This window comes from Echinops telfairi, unplaced genomic scaffold (assembly GCF_000313985.2).
Source record: "Echinops telfairi isolate 266 unplaced genomic scaffold, ASM31398v2 ScPeMD7_7406;HRSCAF=8444, whole genome shotgun sequence".
Classification (NCBI taxonomy): Eukaryota; Metazoa; Chordata; class Mammalia; order Afrosoricida; family Tenrecidae; genus Echinops; species Echinops telfairi.
The window spans coordinates 3,446,015-3,461,779 of NW_022111306.1; the positions used below are offsets into that span (position 1 = coordinate 3,446,015).

At 38.6% G+C, this 15,765-nt stretch overlaps 2 protein-coding genes across 9 annotated transcripts in view; one reads left to right on the plus strand and one right to left on the minus strand.

Annotated features, from left to right (window-relative positions):
• YARS2 (tyrosyl-tRNA synthetase 2) overlaps positions 1-5,789 on the plus strand; it is a 15,383-nt gene extending 9,594 nt beyond the window's left edge. The window contains exons 3-5 of the mRNA XM_004700201.3: positions 1,094-1,249; positions 2,007-2,177; positions 5,150-5,789. Of these exons, the coding sequence (XP_004700258.2) occupies positions 1,094-1,249; positions 2,007-2,177; positions 5,150-5,309 (487 nt within the window). The 3' untranslated portion in view covers positions 5,310-5,789. The remainder of the gene's footprint in view (positions 1-1,093; positions 1,250-2,006; positions 2,178-5,149) is intronic.
• A 1,641-nt stretch (positions 5,790-7,430) lies between these two features.
• DNM1L (dynamin 1 like) overlaps positions 7,431-15,765 on the minus strand; it is a 47,308-nt gene continuing 38,973 nt past the window's right edge. For 2 of the 8 annotated variants that reach the window (XM_004700015.4, XM_004700013.3), the window contains 6 exons: positions 15,236-15,313; positions 14,880-14,912; positions 13,096-13,272; positions 12,821-12,930; positions 10,848-11,007; positions 7,431-9,294 (listed from right to left, as the gene is read on the minus strand). In XM_004700015.4, the coding sequence (XP_004700072.1) occupies positions 9,238-9,294; positions 10,848-11,007; positions 12,821-12,930; positions 13,096-13,272; positions 14,880-14,912; positions 15,236-15,313 (615 nt within the window). In that variant the 3' untranslated portion in view covers positions 7,431-9,237. The remainder of the gene's footprint in view (positions 9,295-10,847; positions 11,008-12,820; positions 12,931-13,095; positions 13,273-14,879; positions 14,913-15,235; positions 15,314-15,765) is intronic. The other 6 variants (XM_004700016.3, XM_004700014.3, XM_045296395.1 and 3 more) reach the window with 3 other exon arrangements.

The window sequence follows — 15,765 nt, forward strand, 5'->3', positions numbered from 1 at the left end:
TTGGGGTCATTGTCCTCAAGGCCTGTTGGGCCAGGATGTGCTCCAGTCTCGCCTCCTCCCCCGTCATCTGCTCCTGTGTGCTCTGGTCAGATATATCCTTCTCCCGAATGTATGTTGTTTTTTTATAAGCCAACCCTTATCACCTTCAAAGTAATCTTCCATTACACTTAATACATTTTTCAAATCTGCAATTCCATTATTGGAAGCATTTTTTAAACTCATCTGTTTGCATGACTGACAGCACCTCCTTCATTCATATTCCCCTTCATTCACAGAAATGAAAAGAAGCTGTACTGAGTGAGGTCAAGTAAGTCAGGTGTTTGGGGCAAGAGAGGCATGCTGTTTTTTGCCCAAAACTGGTGCAGTGAGATGGCTGTGTGAGCAGGTTCATTGTCATGGCAAAACTGGTCTCCTGGGGGGCCACACAAATCAAGTGGCTTTTTTTGTCCTACTTTGTTACACAATAATTTTCAGAACCTCTAAACCAGCAGTTCTCAACCTATGGGTCGTGACCCCTTTGGGGGTCAAACAACCCTTTCACAGGGTTTGCCCAATGGAGAACAGTAGCAAAATTACACTTATGAGGTAGCAACGAAAATAAGTTTATGGTTGGGGGGAGTCACCACAACATGAGGAACTGTATTAAAGGGTTGTGGCATTAGGAAGGTTGAGAACCACTGCTCTAAATGGAAAGTTTGATTAACAGTCTGACCTGGTGGAAAGAACTCCAAATGTACTATGAGTCACTATTTTAATTTGTTCAACAAGTTAACTTGTCCAGAACAAGTTTGGCACCAATTGACATTTCACCTTTTTTGAAATGAGGAAACCTCTCTTTACACTCAAATTGGCCATCAGAAAACATAAGGTTCAAGCGATACTGCTTTTACAAAAAAGTTCACTGTGACCTGAGAGAACCTTCCCAGGCAACACCACTGGGTGCACTAACTCAAAGCGAGTTGCTCAGTGCTCACCTGGCAGGAAAAATGTGTGCTACAAAAGCTCTGCTGCAATTCCGGATTTTGGGGGAATAAGCTAGAGACATAAATTAGGGATGTAAAATCAATGTAATACTTTATTTTTTGTCCCTAAGGTACCTGAAGCTCTTCACTTTTCTGCCCCTTGCAGAGATTAACCACATCATGCAGCAGCATGTTAAAGAGCCAGAGAAACGAGGTCCTCAGAAGCGCCTTGCTGCAGAAGTAATAAAGCTTGTTCATGGGAAAGATGGGCTAGAATCTGCTAAAAGGTATTCTTTTTAATAACTTAGACTTCATGAAATTATCTGGTTGATAGACTTGGGAAAAATTGGAGTCACTCTGTTTTAGGGTAAGCTTGCTATTTAACACCAATGAGGATTGTCATTGTTTGACATAAGTCCTTTAAAAAATAGCTTCTCTTTATTGGAGAAAACGAAGTATATCCTACGTTGTAAATTATAAAAGATTGATGTTGCTATTTCAGAAACTCTCATTGTGGAACATAGTGGATGAAGAAAAAGGGGGCAGGAATGGAATGCGAATATCGATTAACAGGCTCTATTGAGAGGCACAATCTGCCAGGTTTTTCCGGACTAAAGGGAGAGCAGAGAAGCAGGATGGAGGGAGAGCAGAGTAGCAAGGTGGAGGGAGATCAGAGAAACAGCGTGGGGAGAAGCAAAGTGGTAGAAGAGCTAAAAGCAAGAGCAGGGGCACAAGCGGTAAGTGATCAAGAAAACGAGACCAGGAAGTTACACACTAATATACCCTCGGAGTGGTGCCAAGTAGAGAGATTTGGGAGAGCATGTGTCTCTGGCAAATTTGAATGGGTAAACTCTGACACCCATGGAAGGTCTTTGGCTGCACAGGAAGATGTGGAGAGGATCATGGGAAGGAGCTCAAAATGGCTGGGTGCCGTTTTATGCTCAGCTGGACCCATTAATGGACACTCCATAATTGGTTATTGAGTAGTCCGGCTTGCATTTTGGTAAACACTCTCAATTTGGCTCTCACAATTTTGTTGTTCAGGTGCACACAAGCCCTTTATCACAACAGCATCGATGCTCTTGAGGCCATGTCTGATGAAGAGTTACGAGAGTTGTTTAAAGAAGCTCCGTTTTCTGAATTGGTTCTTGACCCTGGAACAAGCGTCCTAGATACTTGCCGCAAAGCAAATGCCATTCCGGATGGTCCTCGAGGGTAAGATAATTCCACTTTAAATTCATGGGTAACGCAACCTTACATGTTAAATTCACAGCACACCTTTTGAGAGAGGGTGTTTTTCTGATGCTTCGTTCATGGAGTCTCATTCCTGGCAGATGGGGTCCAGCCCTCCATTTGAAGCACCTATGGAGCGCAATTATCAACTCCGTTCTTGAGAACAGAGGGAGAAGAGTCACAAGTTTATTCAACAGTGGGTTTTATAAGCTCTTGAGGCGTACAAGCCTCTTGTTATACATAATATCAAACAAAGGCAATGTACCAGACTTGAATACTCCAAGGCCTCAAGGGGAATGCTTCAAAGGGAGTACCAGGCATGCAAGAGACAAGAGGTGCAAATACTCCTTAAGATGTGGAACAAAAGGAGCAAATGCTTTTGGAGATAAGCATACTTTCAACATACCCGAGGAGTCAGGCATCTGTAGGAGACGGCTTCATATTAGCATGTAGGGAGGGTGGGGCAGATGTGCTGTGGGGAACCATCCTTCCGGGAATAGTGTATTGATGTGCTATTCCCATATGGATGGCTTGCCAAGCCCTGTGGTTGTTAGTGACTGGAGTAGTCCACACACGCTGCTTCTACGCCCTCGGTTTCCCACACTGGCAGACCTTAGAGAATAAAGTGAAAACAGAACAGTTGTTGAAAATAATTTACATGTTCTGTATAAAGTACAGCACTATCTCATTAAGTCCAATCCAGTTTTCCTCCAGTATCTGGATAGGCTTGCATATACGAGACCACACTTTAGGCACTGGTGTCAGTGAGCCTATGGAAATAGAAGTGTGAAGCTTTCAAATAGATGCCCCTAGTGAACAAAATCACACCACCACCTTATTCAGTCTGTCTTTATTTGAATGAAGCAGGCAGGAGGGATCGCCTACCCTTTTAAATTGCTCGTGTGCATGTGACCGCTGGACGGGGAATAAGGAGGACCGAAGAATTGATGCCTTTGAATTCTAATATTGGCGAAGAATACTGAATGCACCATAGACTGCCAGAATGATGGACACATCTATATCTCTAGTAAGAAGTACAGCCAGAATGATCTTGAGCAACGTGGATGGCACGACTTTGCCTCAAGTTCTGTGGACAGGTTATCAGAAGGAACCAGTACATGGAGAAGAACTCAAACATGACAACAATTTGTGAAGATTGAGCAGGCCTGAGCAGTGTTTTACTTTGCTGTTTTACTTAGGGTCACTGCTGGAACCGACTCAATAGCATCACAGATATGCTAGTTTATTTAATGTAATTACACCCTGAATTCATAGATGGTATAATTCACCACCTCTACAAGGAGTCACTGGTTCTAAGAGACTTTTCCTCATTGGAAGTTTACATTTTCTGCTGAACTTCCTTAGGACTTACAAATACTGTAAAGTTAACCTCTATTTCAGATGGCACCATATTTGATTTAGCCAATGTGCTTTGTAATACCAACATATTCTTGGACTTCAGTTGTATGAACTGTCAAGTCAGTTCTTACTCCTAACAACCCTGGAAGTAGAACTGTCGTGTGGGTTTCTGAGCCTATAGGAGTAGAAAGCTTCATCCTTCTCCCGTGGAGCTGCTGGTGGTTTCTCACTCTGACCTTGCAGTTCACGGCCCACTGTGTAATCACTACACTACCAAGACTCCCCTATGAACCTTTAACAGAAGTTATATGTGCATTTAAACAAAGAGAATCATCTGAAACTAGCACACAATCTAAAATCTGGAAACCTTTTAATGTTAATCATCATAGAACCATGTAGTTATTTGGTTAACATTTGGGTAAAAGGAAACCAGCATTTGCCTTTCATGAGAACTTCCAAGGCCATTCATGCTCCAGCCCTCTTTTTATCTCAAATCTTACTTTTTAAAAAAAATCATTTTATTGGGGCCTCATACAGCGCTTATCACAATCCATTGTATCCCGCACATTTGTACATGTTGCCATCATCATTTTCAAAACATTTTATTTCTACTTTAGCCTTGATATCAGTTCGTTTCCCCCCTTCAAATCTTACCTTTCTGTTAACCCCATTTCCTTATTTATTGAAGGGAAATACTGCTCAGTGTCCCCGTGTTGTCACATCCACTTAGCCAATGTCCTAGAACAGCCTCTCCTAGTTCTGCAGTGTGTTCTAAATGTTCATTTATTGGCCCAGATCTCTCCACTAGGTTCTAATACTACTTACATCTAGCACATAGTAAGAGCTCTTTAGGAGCCCTGGGGGTATAGCGGTTACACATTGGGCTGTGATCGCATGGTCCCTAGTTCGAAACCACCAGCAGCTCTGTGTAAGGAAAAACTGGGCTCTAAACTTTGAACAGTTACAGCCTTGGATAAAAGCAGGGTCACTGAGTGAGCATTGGCTCCATTGTAGTGAGTGAAAGAGCTCTTAAGTGTTACTGAATAAATTGTATGATAATGTAAAGACCTATTTACAATCATCAAATGCTTGTTATCTAGAGATCCAGCTATTCATTTTTAATTTTTAAAAAAACCAACCTATTTTAAAAGTATGCTTGCATCTTTTTACTATAAAATTTACCTCTACATACATTCTGGGAATATAATTTACAAGGATTTTTCTAGTTTCATAAGCAAGTTTGCTAAAGATGACGATAACTAACAATTGTGACTTTATCTCGTGGGTAGCTTATTAAAGCAAAACCATTGTTCTTATTTTGGGGGGGGAGTGGGATTTCTACAATTTTTCCCCCTTTTTTTGGATAGCAGGGCTTTCCAGAAAGTGGTTGTCTATTACCAACTGAATGGGTCTACCATGGGCTGTGAGATTTCCCAGCATAAAAGGGAAGTTGAATCTAGTAGGGTGAACTGAAGATAATCTGGGGTCAAGTGGCTTAGAGAATTCTGAAATTTAAGTGTAATTATGTTGTATCTATGTTTGGGGTGGGTCAACTCTGATTGAATTTACCCAGTTTCTAAACATTTCTGTTGTAGGTATCGGATGATAACAGAAGGTGGAGTCAGTATAAATCACAAACAAGTCACAAATCCTGAGAGTGTTTTAGTTGTTGGACAGCATGTTCTCAAGAATGGACTTTCACTACTTAAAATAGGAAAAAGGAATTTCTACATAATAAAATGGCTTCAGCTATGATTTTAAAAAGTCGTGATTGTTCAAACAAATTTCACTCATCATTTATTCTCAAGATACAAGGGATTGGCTCCAGGACCTAGATCTTCGCTTACACAAATCAGACTGGATTAGGCCTCCTCACATTGTGAGTAATTTCATTATTTATAGAGGTTGGCTTATAATAAGGTGGTTGTCTGATAATGGAATATTTTACGTCCTAATCCACAAACATTGATTAATATGGCAAACCATAGTTTCAGAGATTGTTTTTTAAACTGTACCTTATGAAAGACCTAATGCTCTCCTAAGACCCTGCCCTGTTCTCCGTTCTCCATTTTGGACTGAGGAGGGGGGGCATGTACCCCTCCTGTCTTGGTATCAAGGAAAGACTCCATGGCAGCTGTCTTGGTTTGGGTGTCATAGAAAGCACGGGTCTCACTCCTTTAATTCTAAAGCCAGCAGCACCTCGTGTCCACATTAAAAACATATCTTGAAAACTTAGACATTTCTGTTGATTATGTTGTTGTTTAGAAAGGATATCTGTAGTTCTACCTAAAAAGGATAAAATACAAAGCCGTAGTTTGCTTTGAAAAATGACAGTACAGTGAACCCTCGTTTATCGCGGTTAATCGGTTCTAGACCCTACCGTGATAAATGAAATTCCGCGAAGTAGGATTCCTTATTTGTAAATCAAATATTTTCGTAGTTAGAGCGTAGAGGACATGAAAAAACACCCTTTAGTCACCATTACACTCGTATTACCCAATTTATTAAACGAAAAAGGGAAAATACAGTAAAACATTTTGGACATTACAATTATCATTTATTATTTTATGGCATCTAGTTTACAGTATTACTTGTCACGCGCTTTGCTTCCTTGTTGAAAGTGAAAGTAGCCATAGCACAATTGTTTTTTTCCTCTTTACGGATGGAGTGAACGGAAGACTCAAGTCGAAATGGCGTGCAACCTCCACGATTTTCTTGCCATCTTTGATCATATCCAAAAGTTTTACCTTTTCCTGGATGGTGAGCATCTTCCTCTGGCGCTTATTTTTGTCAGAAGGCTTAGAAGAAGCAGCTCGTTTAGGAGCCATCATAGGGCTTAGATAAAATTTCTTAAAAATCGCAATTACAGTACACTGTACAAAAGCAAAAATGCATCTGATACGTAGTTCCGATACGTAGCGATGCAGACAGAAGCGTGTACAGTATGAGCCAATCAGTGGCAGTAATGACAGAGCATGCGCTGTTACGCAAAAAACGCGAAGTGGCGAGGGTTCACTGTAGTTTCTTTTCAAATGAAGAAAAATCCATACTTGACCTTTCAGAAGTTTGTCAGTTTTCCATTGCTTTCCTGGATTGCCAGTATGAGATGAATTCGGTCTTGTTTTATTGATAAATTACTTAGTATTTTATAAATATGATGAACTTTGACAGTTCTAAGTTTGCACTTCATTCCCAAGCACTCTGTAACTTGACATAATCTGAAAAGTGACCAGTTACAAATGGGGCAAATTGAGCACCAAATAATCCAATATAAGATCAAAAGATAAGAGGGTCCTTCAGAAATTGTGTGGGAAGGTAGAATTAAAAGATAATGGAAATTTTTTCAAGAACTTTTTAAAGCCTTCTTATATGCGGGTAAGGGACATTTTCAGGTCAGCCTAGAAGGATTTAGAATCAAGAGTCAGTTCATCTCTCTATATGGGACTTGTCCACACCTATAAAATCAAAGTACTGTATATACTCGAGTATAAGCTGCCGACACAATTTTCAGCCGAGGCAAAGCTGCATACAAAATGTGCTGAAAAGCCCAGCCTATACACGAATGTATACGGCAATAGCACCTTCATTTCCCTGAGAATCAAGTAAAGGAAGGGGAAAGCAAAAAATGGCTTATAACTGATTTTTTTCTAGAAAACCTTTCAGGTAGCAAAGCATAGCTTTAATGTTCAAATGCTAGCCATTTACTACAGGATTAATTGGAGCAAGTCATTGTGTGCCCTAATATGCAAAATGAGTTGTGAGAATTCTCAATGAATTGTGAGGATCTAAGGAAAACAATAATTACAAACTTTTGGTAGAGTTAAAGGTATAATTCAAGTTATATGTTAGTAACTGAAGAAGTAAACAAGAAACCAGTTTTCCTTAGGAAGTATTCTTTTATTGACAAAGATCAATGTCATTTCATACCAGCAATTTTATTTACAAAGCAACAGAATACAGGTGTCCATTATAAATACCAGAGGCCATCTTTTCATCTCAGAACTTCACTCAGTTTAAGGGCCAACAAAAGGAAGGTATTCTCTTTCCCTGCGGTGGTTTTGTTTGTTTGTTTTGGGGTTTTTTGCCCATTTTTCTTTGTACAAAATGTCGTACTAGCAAGAACATAACCATAACATGTCTTTAAAGCTAACATTTTCAATGCTGAATTGTTTTGACATACTGGAGAGAAAAATGCATTTTAAGATTTTTTCCCTTAAGAAATACCAAAGGCTAAAATGACTTTTATTTAGCCTACTCTGAAATAAGTGAATGGCTATCATTTAAAACTGACATTTAATGATGACAGTGATTTTTAAATTTGCTAACAAATATTCTGGTTACATGTACTCTCTGTTAAGATGACGATAGTACAAATAGATTGACAACAGTACCAATACCTTTTTTGGGTTTTTATAATTCAGTCAGTGCTACTGAGCTTTATTGTTTTAGTAAAACGAGTACCATAAATTACATTAACAGAACATAGTCATACTTACTTGTCAAGATCCATCATAAATATCTGGTCCTAACTTGAAATTTTATTATCTGCAGTGCTTGTTGACTTAAGGTGTAATCTGTTGTAAGAGGGAGCAAATATCTTACAGATTATAGATATTACGAGAATTTAATAAATATGGACATATTTGTTCTAAGCTTCTACCTCCAACGCCTGAATCCAATTCAGTAGTTTATACTCTTTAGGAGTACATGTGTCTCTTTAACTCAGCATTTTTATAACATGTATTCTGTCATATGAAGCAATTAATACCTTCTAGATGGGAGAAGACAGAATAATAACGTAAATGATCAGAATGGTACTGGCTTTTAAGTCCCTGTCCCCCACCCCACAGTGGTGAATCTTGGGAGGCCCCCATTCTAAAGATGTCTTGATTACTTTCGTTGTATTTGCAAACCAAAGAGTTTAAGTCATCATTGAAACCTCTAAAAAGCAAACATAACTGTTCAGTCATTATCTAATTGATTAGTCAGATCCAGACATTTGTAAGCAGGGAACTCTAACTCATGCTGCCAGATTTAAGTAAAAATCAGAGAGTATTTTCACTTTTTATGTATAGGGCAATGCGGATTCAGAAGTGGAGATCTACGTCGCTAGCTACACATTATGTACACCCCATCACTTTCAATGTTACAGATGTTGTGCATCAACTTCTTATTAGCACATGGTTCAGAGAAAGTACTAAAAACAAAAACTAAATTGAAAGACAGGTGGAAAACAGTGACCAGGTGAGTAGCTTGTCAAACCACATCGTTCAAAGCCAGATCAATTTATAGCACATGCATTATAGTTGATGAAATGTTGTGTTGATACTTTCTTCTTAAAGGACTATGGTGGCAGCTTTAAGACAACTAACAAAAATTACATGGGTCTTCTTACCCACAGGTGGCAAACTGCTCGTATTACTAGAACATTAACAGTTCTTTTCATGTTCAAATGAAACTGCCACTGACAAACTTGATATATTTTACATATACTGGAAAACTTTTTTGGATTAAATGTATGATTTGTTCTGCAATACAGACTATACTTTTCCATTTATAGCCAGTCTTCACATGAGCAGAATCATACCATCGCAATACACTGGAGTTCATAAATAAAATTCTACTGAAGTAGGCAGTAGCTAATGGAGTTGATTCAACAGTCTCTAGTAGTATCTAGTTCTCTTCACCAAAGATGAGTCTCTCGGATTTCGGCAATAATTTGACTGGCTCCTTGTAATGCCTGCATTAAAGGGGGTAAAATGAAAAATGCTTATTAAGTTATGATTATGTCATAGGAAGCAATCTCTGTAGAATATGTATTGTAAGTTTATACTAATTACTGCTCTGGATTTGAATCTGATTAAGTATCAAATGAAAAAATCGGCGGTTACTGTATATTACTGAGTTTTTACTCACAGCAACCCTGTAGAACACAGACTTGCCCTGTAGAACCTGCTAGGCTGGAATCTTTACAGGAGCAGCTTCTCAGGTAGATATGCTGGTAGTTTCCAACTGCCAGCCTTTCAGAGAGCAGCCAAGTCCTTAACCATTGCACCCCCAGGATTCCTTAGCTATTTTAATTAGCTAATTAATTGGAGTAGTTCAGAAAGTTTGTGTGGGGAAGTTCCATTATTTTTGGTTTTATTTTTTCCATGCGCTTTTTGAAGCCTGTGTGTGTGTGTGTACATTGCTTAATGTCTACAATAAAACCAAGACAGTGTGTGTGTGTGAACATTGCTTAATGTCTACAATAAAACCAAGACCACAGCAACCCTACAGAAACCTCTAGTCAGTGTTCCACCAAGTTATGCCCTGCTTTTGCCACCTTCTCTTTTAAACCAGTGGCAGGGAAGGCCAGCTTGTCTGAAAATCTGCCCAGAAGGAGCATATGGTGTGAACCAAAGCTGCCTGAGCCGGGGCTTGGATGACAAGGATGCGTGACTTTCCAGTGGCACCCTACAGAACCGTACGGGGGAAAAATGCAGGGACTAGCCCTGCTGAATCGGCAGGAGCCAAAGGGGAGTGGCATTAGCTTCCATCACCACAGACAAGGTGGCTTATAGACTGTACACAGCAGTAGGCAGAAGTAGCACTCCAACCCCAAACTAAAGAAAGGTCTAGTGTCCTGCCCTCAGACTTAGTGTTTTTGGTTTTGCAAATGTGCCCTCATAAATCACATACACAAGTAAAATTACCTAAGGAAACAAACACCCTAAGGAGTTGTGCCATTTGCGAAACCTATATGTTGTGTGCATTTTTTATGTAAAGACAGCATGTGCAGTTGGACGTTGCCTGGATGTTAAGCTGTGTATTAACATTCGTGTGTGTGTGTGTGTACATAAAAACTTAGTGCTCTAAGCTGTGTATTAACATTGTGTGTGTGTGTGTGTGTGTGTGTGTGTGTGTGTGTGTGTGTGTGTGTATACATAAAAACTTAGTGCTCTTGAGTCAATTCTGACTCGTGGTGACCCCATAGCAGCACAAAGAACTGTCTCATGGGGCATGGGAACTGTGATTTTTAAAGAGGCAGGCTGCCACATCTTTTTTTCACAGAGCAGGATTCAAACCATTGACTTTTCAGTTGGTAGCTGAGCACTTAACCACTATGCCACCAGGGCTCCTACAGACTCATACGTACATGCATATATAAGCATGTACACATAATACAAAAACTGTATTCCTCCAGAAGTCAGAGTGAATTTTAAACCAAAAAATGTTTATATGAATGTGCTTATCTCTGTAATCCAAGTATGAAATTGAAGAGGAAAAACAAGCAGCACAGTAATACGATACCTTTAACATATCAGCTGCTTCTTTCCTACGCTGTGCCATGTCCTCGGATTCCGTCAGAAGATCATCCAATAAGGATGATTTGTACAGTTGTCCTACTAACTCACTCTGAAGAGTATCTTTCACATGATTAACCAAAAAATGCATGACTGCTTTTGGCACACTGAAACAAAACAGATCTCTGTCATTTTGGCAAACAAATTACTTTTTAAATTTGGGGCTTTGATTCTGACCTCATAAAACAATAAAATTAAGAATATTGTGGATATTTCTTTACTTAATGAAATAATGGCCCTTCAGGTTTTCACTTAATTATAATCGAGTATTTTTTTAAGAACCCAAACACACTACCACTGAGTCAATTCTGACTCTTGGTGACCCTATAGGACAGCGTAGAGCTGCCCTTTGGGTTTCTGAGGCTGTCGGTCTTTACAGGAGCAGAAACCCTCATCTTTCTCCTCAGAGCAGGTGGTAGGTTCATGCTGCTAACCATGCAGTTAGCCACCCAACATACTTATAACCCACTAGGCCACCTGGCTCCTTTAAGAAAAGGCACAGCCTTAATTTGCCAATTCTTAGAGCATTTCCTTTAAATCTTTTTCCTAATATCCCTTCTATGTTTATTACTGACTACATCACAACCTCACAAAGAACATTTGTTCATAATAGTCAAAAAGTGGAAAAGACCCAAGTATCCATCAGTTCATGAAGGAATCAACAGAATGCAGTATGTAATCCACACAATGCAGTGTTTGGCCATAGAAGAAGTGAAGAGCTAAGTCATGCGATATGACACAAGGGATGAACCTTGAAAACAGCATGTAAAATGCCACTTTTGGGGGAATACAATACTGAATGAGTCTTTTATGAGCAATCCAAAATAAGTAAACCCATGAAGAAAACAGATTAGCATTTATTGACTGCTAGGGGATTCAGAGGGGCAAATGGGAAGTACCTGCTATTGAGCACATAGTTTCTTTGTCTTAGGGGGGGTGGGGGGAAGCCCTCTCCGAATTTACTGCCACCAATGGAGTAGATTCAGACTCAAAGCAACACTATAGGAAAGGCCAGGGCTGTCCCTATGGATTTCCAAGACGTATCTCTTTACAGGAGTACAGAGCCTGGCCTTTCTCGGGTAAAGACAGTGTTCTGAGATTAGTTGTAATGGTTGTGCCACATTGTGAACACATGATAAAATAAAACCACCAAGTAGCACACTTTAAAAGTTTGAATTTGGTGCTATATGAATTATATCTCATTTTTTAAAAAAATAAAAACAACTGCACGGGTTGCGGTCATAGGCGGAGACAGACAAAAGGGAGAGCCTGGAAATTTTTCTTCAGTCACAATATGAAAAAACGTGCTATACATTTAGATGATTGTATAGCCAAAGTCACTGACTGAATATGAAATATTAGATAATTAAGCTTTTATGCTTCTGTTCAATAAATTTCTATTAACCTGCTAACAGGTACAAGAAATTGAATGTGGGATACTTCCTAATAGAAGATCACTTTACATAACTCAGCTTTTATTCTGCCTACTGCATGAAGTGACACCACAGGTAATATGAAGAAGACACACAAGGCAGTGGACATGTGAGAAGATATTCTAAATTAGAATGAATAAATACATTTCTTAGTAAAAACATTTATTTTGATACTTTGGAGAACTGTGTAAAACAATTTTTAAAAGGACTATCATTAGTCAAAGTAAACTAAGATTTAAGGGAGAAATAAACATTTTTTTCTAAAATGCCTTAAAATGTGGCAGCCAGAAAAGACAAAGGAATCTCTTCTTTCTTAGTAGTTTTTCTATCTCACATATATTATGTTCTGGTCATGTCATAATAACAGTAATTCTGAACTGCAATATTTAAGATAAATCATTCATTTGATTTAGAGTAAAAATTTACCTAAAAGTTAAAAATACATCTATTTTCAAAACAAATCCTATGTGTATTATATCTTACTAACCTGTCTTGAATATTCTTTCTTACAATAAGAAAATATGACTTGATGAGTCGTTCAATCACCTCACAATCTCGCTGTTCGCGGGCAGATAGCTTTCGTGCCACAGGAACTGGCTAAATAGGGTAAGAGGGGAGAACATGAACCCTGCACCATTTTAAAATGGCAACGTTGAAAGAGTCAAAAGTAAAAAATTGAGAACTGTAATACTTTTTGTCTTAAAATAATTCCCCCCCTAATCTGGCCACCTTATTGATGCTGAACAAATCTGCATGGCTTACCACATCCAGCAGATTCACAGCATGCCCTTTTTGTGGACTAGCTGGCATAATTGGAATTGGTTTGGATTTCTCTTCAGCTAGTAATTCTTCAGCTTTTGAAGTTTTTAACATTCCTCTCCAGTTGCCTGTTGTTGGTTCTTGAACAGCATCTCCTACCCCACCACTCCCAGATGCAACCTGAAAAAAAACAGATGTACCCCAACCTATACCAACTGATAGTAAGGCTAAACAAAAGTTCATTTGCTTTGACAGTAGTCAAGGAGTTCTCCAGTGCTCACCTGGAGTTTATTCAGACAGATAATGGCACAAAAAGACATGGTGGTTGGAATATGTAACTGGAACCCTGAGCTACCTAAATAAAGCCTTGTTTGCAAGGGTTTGGTCGATTGGCCGTACTTCATTCTTCCTTTTCTTCCTTTATTGTAATCTAAACTTTTAAATTTTTTTCATCTTTTCCCACTGCTCAAACACTAGACTGTGGGGAAAGTATAAACGATCATAAAAAACAGAACAACAAACAAGAAAAAATAGAAGAATTCCAAGTAATGGCAAACACTCCTGAGCCAAGTGTGCTCTCCGTGAAAGTTCTTATGGTCCCATGTCTCCAAACAGAGCTTCCTATGTCTCAAGTTAGTTTATATTCTTAATGGTCTGCCAAAATAACAAAAGATAAAAGAAACTTTTTAATAAAAGCTTTAAAAGGCCACTCACTATTCTGAGGCTGATGGTCATTTTCGTTGTCTAAAATGTGACATGAGGACGAGCCCCTCAATGTCAGTTTTTGGTATTGTAAGTTGAAAAACTGGTCAAAATTTGTCTTTAGTAAATTAGGTTGAGCTACATCTAAATATAAGTATTATATAATCTGTTTTACATGAAATTACATACATACAAGTATGTATACTATCTACTGCCACACGTCAATTCTCATAGTGACCCTCCAGGGTGGTCTGTCCATCTGAATGAAGCAGACTGCCTCATTCTCCTCCCGAGGAGCAGCTGGAGGCTCTTTCAGCTTGCAGCTCAGTGCTGACCTGACAGCACCACCAGGCCTCACGTAGACGACACATTGATTTCTAAGCTGAGTAAACAGTGTGTTAACTGTACATAGAAGACATCAAATGAAATCTTAAGAAAACACATTCAGTATGATGCCCTGAGTGAAATAAAACTTGTGCGACAATTTAGATGCTCCCCTTAAGGTTAGGGGACAGTGGGCTGAGCAAAAATTAGGTTTAAAGCCTACTTTGAGATTCAAAACCTTAATTCTGGACAAAAAAATACATTGCTAAATGGAAGAAAAACTAGAAATAATGGATCTGTACATTTTCCATATCATTCTCCCCTAAAATGGTTATCTAGAATGACAATGATAGTCCTCATTTTAAATTTGCTTAAGCTACTGAAGCACATGTTAAGCAATATATTTACGACAAGTGTACACTAACCAGAAGCACAAAAAAGAAGCATTAGAGATTAGCCGTTAGTACTGTACAAACTTCAATTTTCAGAAAGGAAATTACAGTTTCCATCTGTGAAATCTTAACTGCCCACCAAAATACCAAATTCAAGGCTGGTCTTGAAGGTGATAACAAACAGTGGAAAAGTCTGTTACTGTCAGTAAATTGTTAATGCCATCTGAGGAAAGTTAAAGGGACAGTAAGGATGTAAGACGGACAAGAGATAGATGTCACTGTACAAACAGGTTCTTCAATGGTTTAGAAGACAGTGTTTCAGTGAAAACCACAGATACCAACATTTCCATTCTGAAGTAAGAGACTCACATTTTTAGTTTCTCTTCTGCTGTCCTGAATTAACTGTTAAAAGATATGTTAAAACATGCAATTTAACAAGCAAAATTTAAAGATCATTGGCTTGATATTAAAAAGCGTAATTTCCTTTAAAAATTATTTTTGAGCACTTCTTCCATATTGCAAGCAGCAGTATGTCAATAAGTTTATAAAGTATACATTGCTATATGTTTTCCACTAGACGGAATTTCTCAAGAATTTGTATTCAAGTGGCCTGATCATAGCACTACATCCCAAATACCATGCTGTTCTATGCATTTCTTCCAGATGATGATGATGTTGCACAAAATCACTAGTCATGCAGGCTTAGATTAAGAATCAGAACAGACCTTGCCATCAGCCTCAGCAGAAGCAGCAGGGGAGGGCTCCTGGGAGGCAGGTGCCAAAGCACTTGGAACTTTAGAAGACTAAAGGCAAAAAATGCAGGGGGAAAAAATCAAGGGTGCCAAAAATGCATTCAGATACATGTTATAAATGTGAATTTTCCCCCCTCTGTAACAAAATAGTAAAATAACATGAGAAACCTAATTATTGTGCCTATTTTCCTATCAGAGGTGTTTCTTTAAATGAATCCCTAAGAAAAATCCAAAAACAAAAATAGCGTTATTCCTAGAAGTTGATCATCCAGGTAAAGAGCTCAAAGTAGCAGGTTTTTATGCACAAACATTCCAACGTCTAAAAGTATTAATGGTATTCCAGGTAACAAAAATCTCTATGATATGCGTATTGTTTTCTTCCCTCTCCACAACCCCTCCTAGCATAGCTTATTAATTAGTAGTGTCAACTAAATACTTTAACTACCTGAAAATTTTTAGAACTTGGAAGTTAAAAGCCTACTTTACACATTTATTCCAGTGTA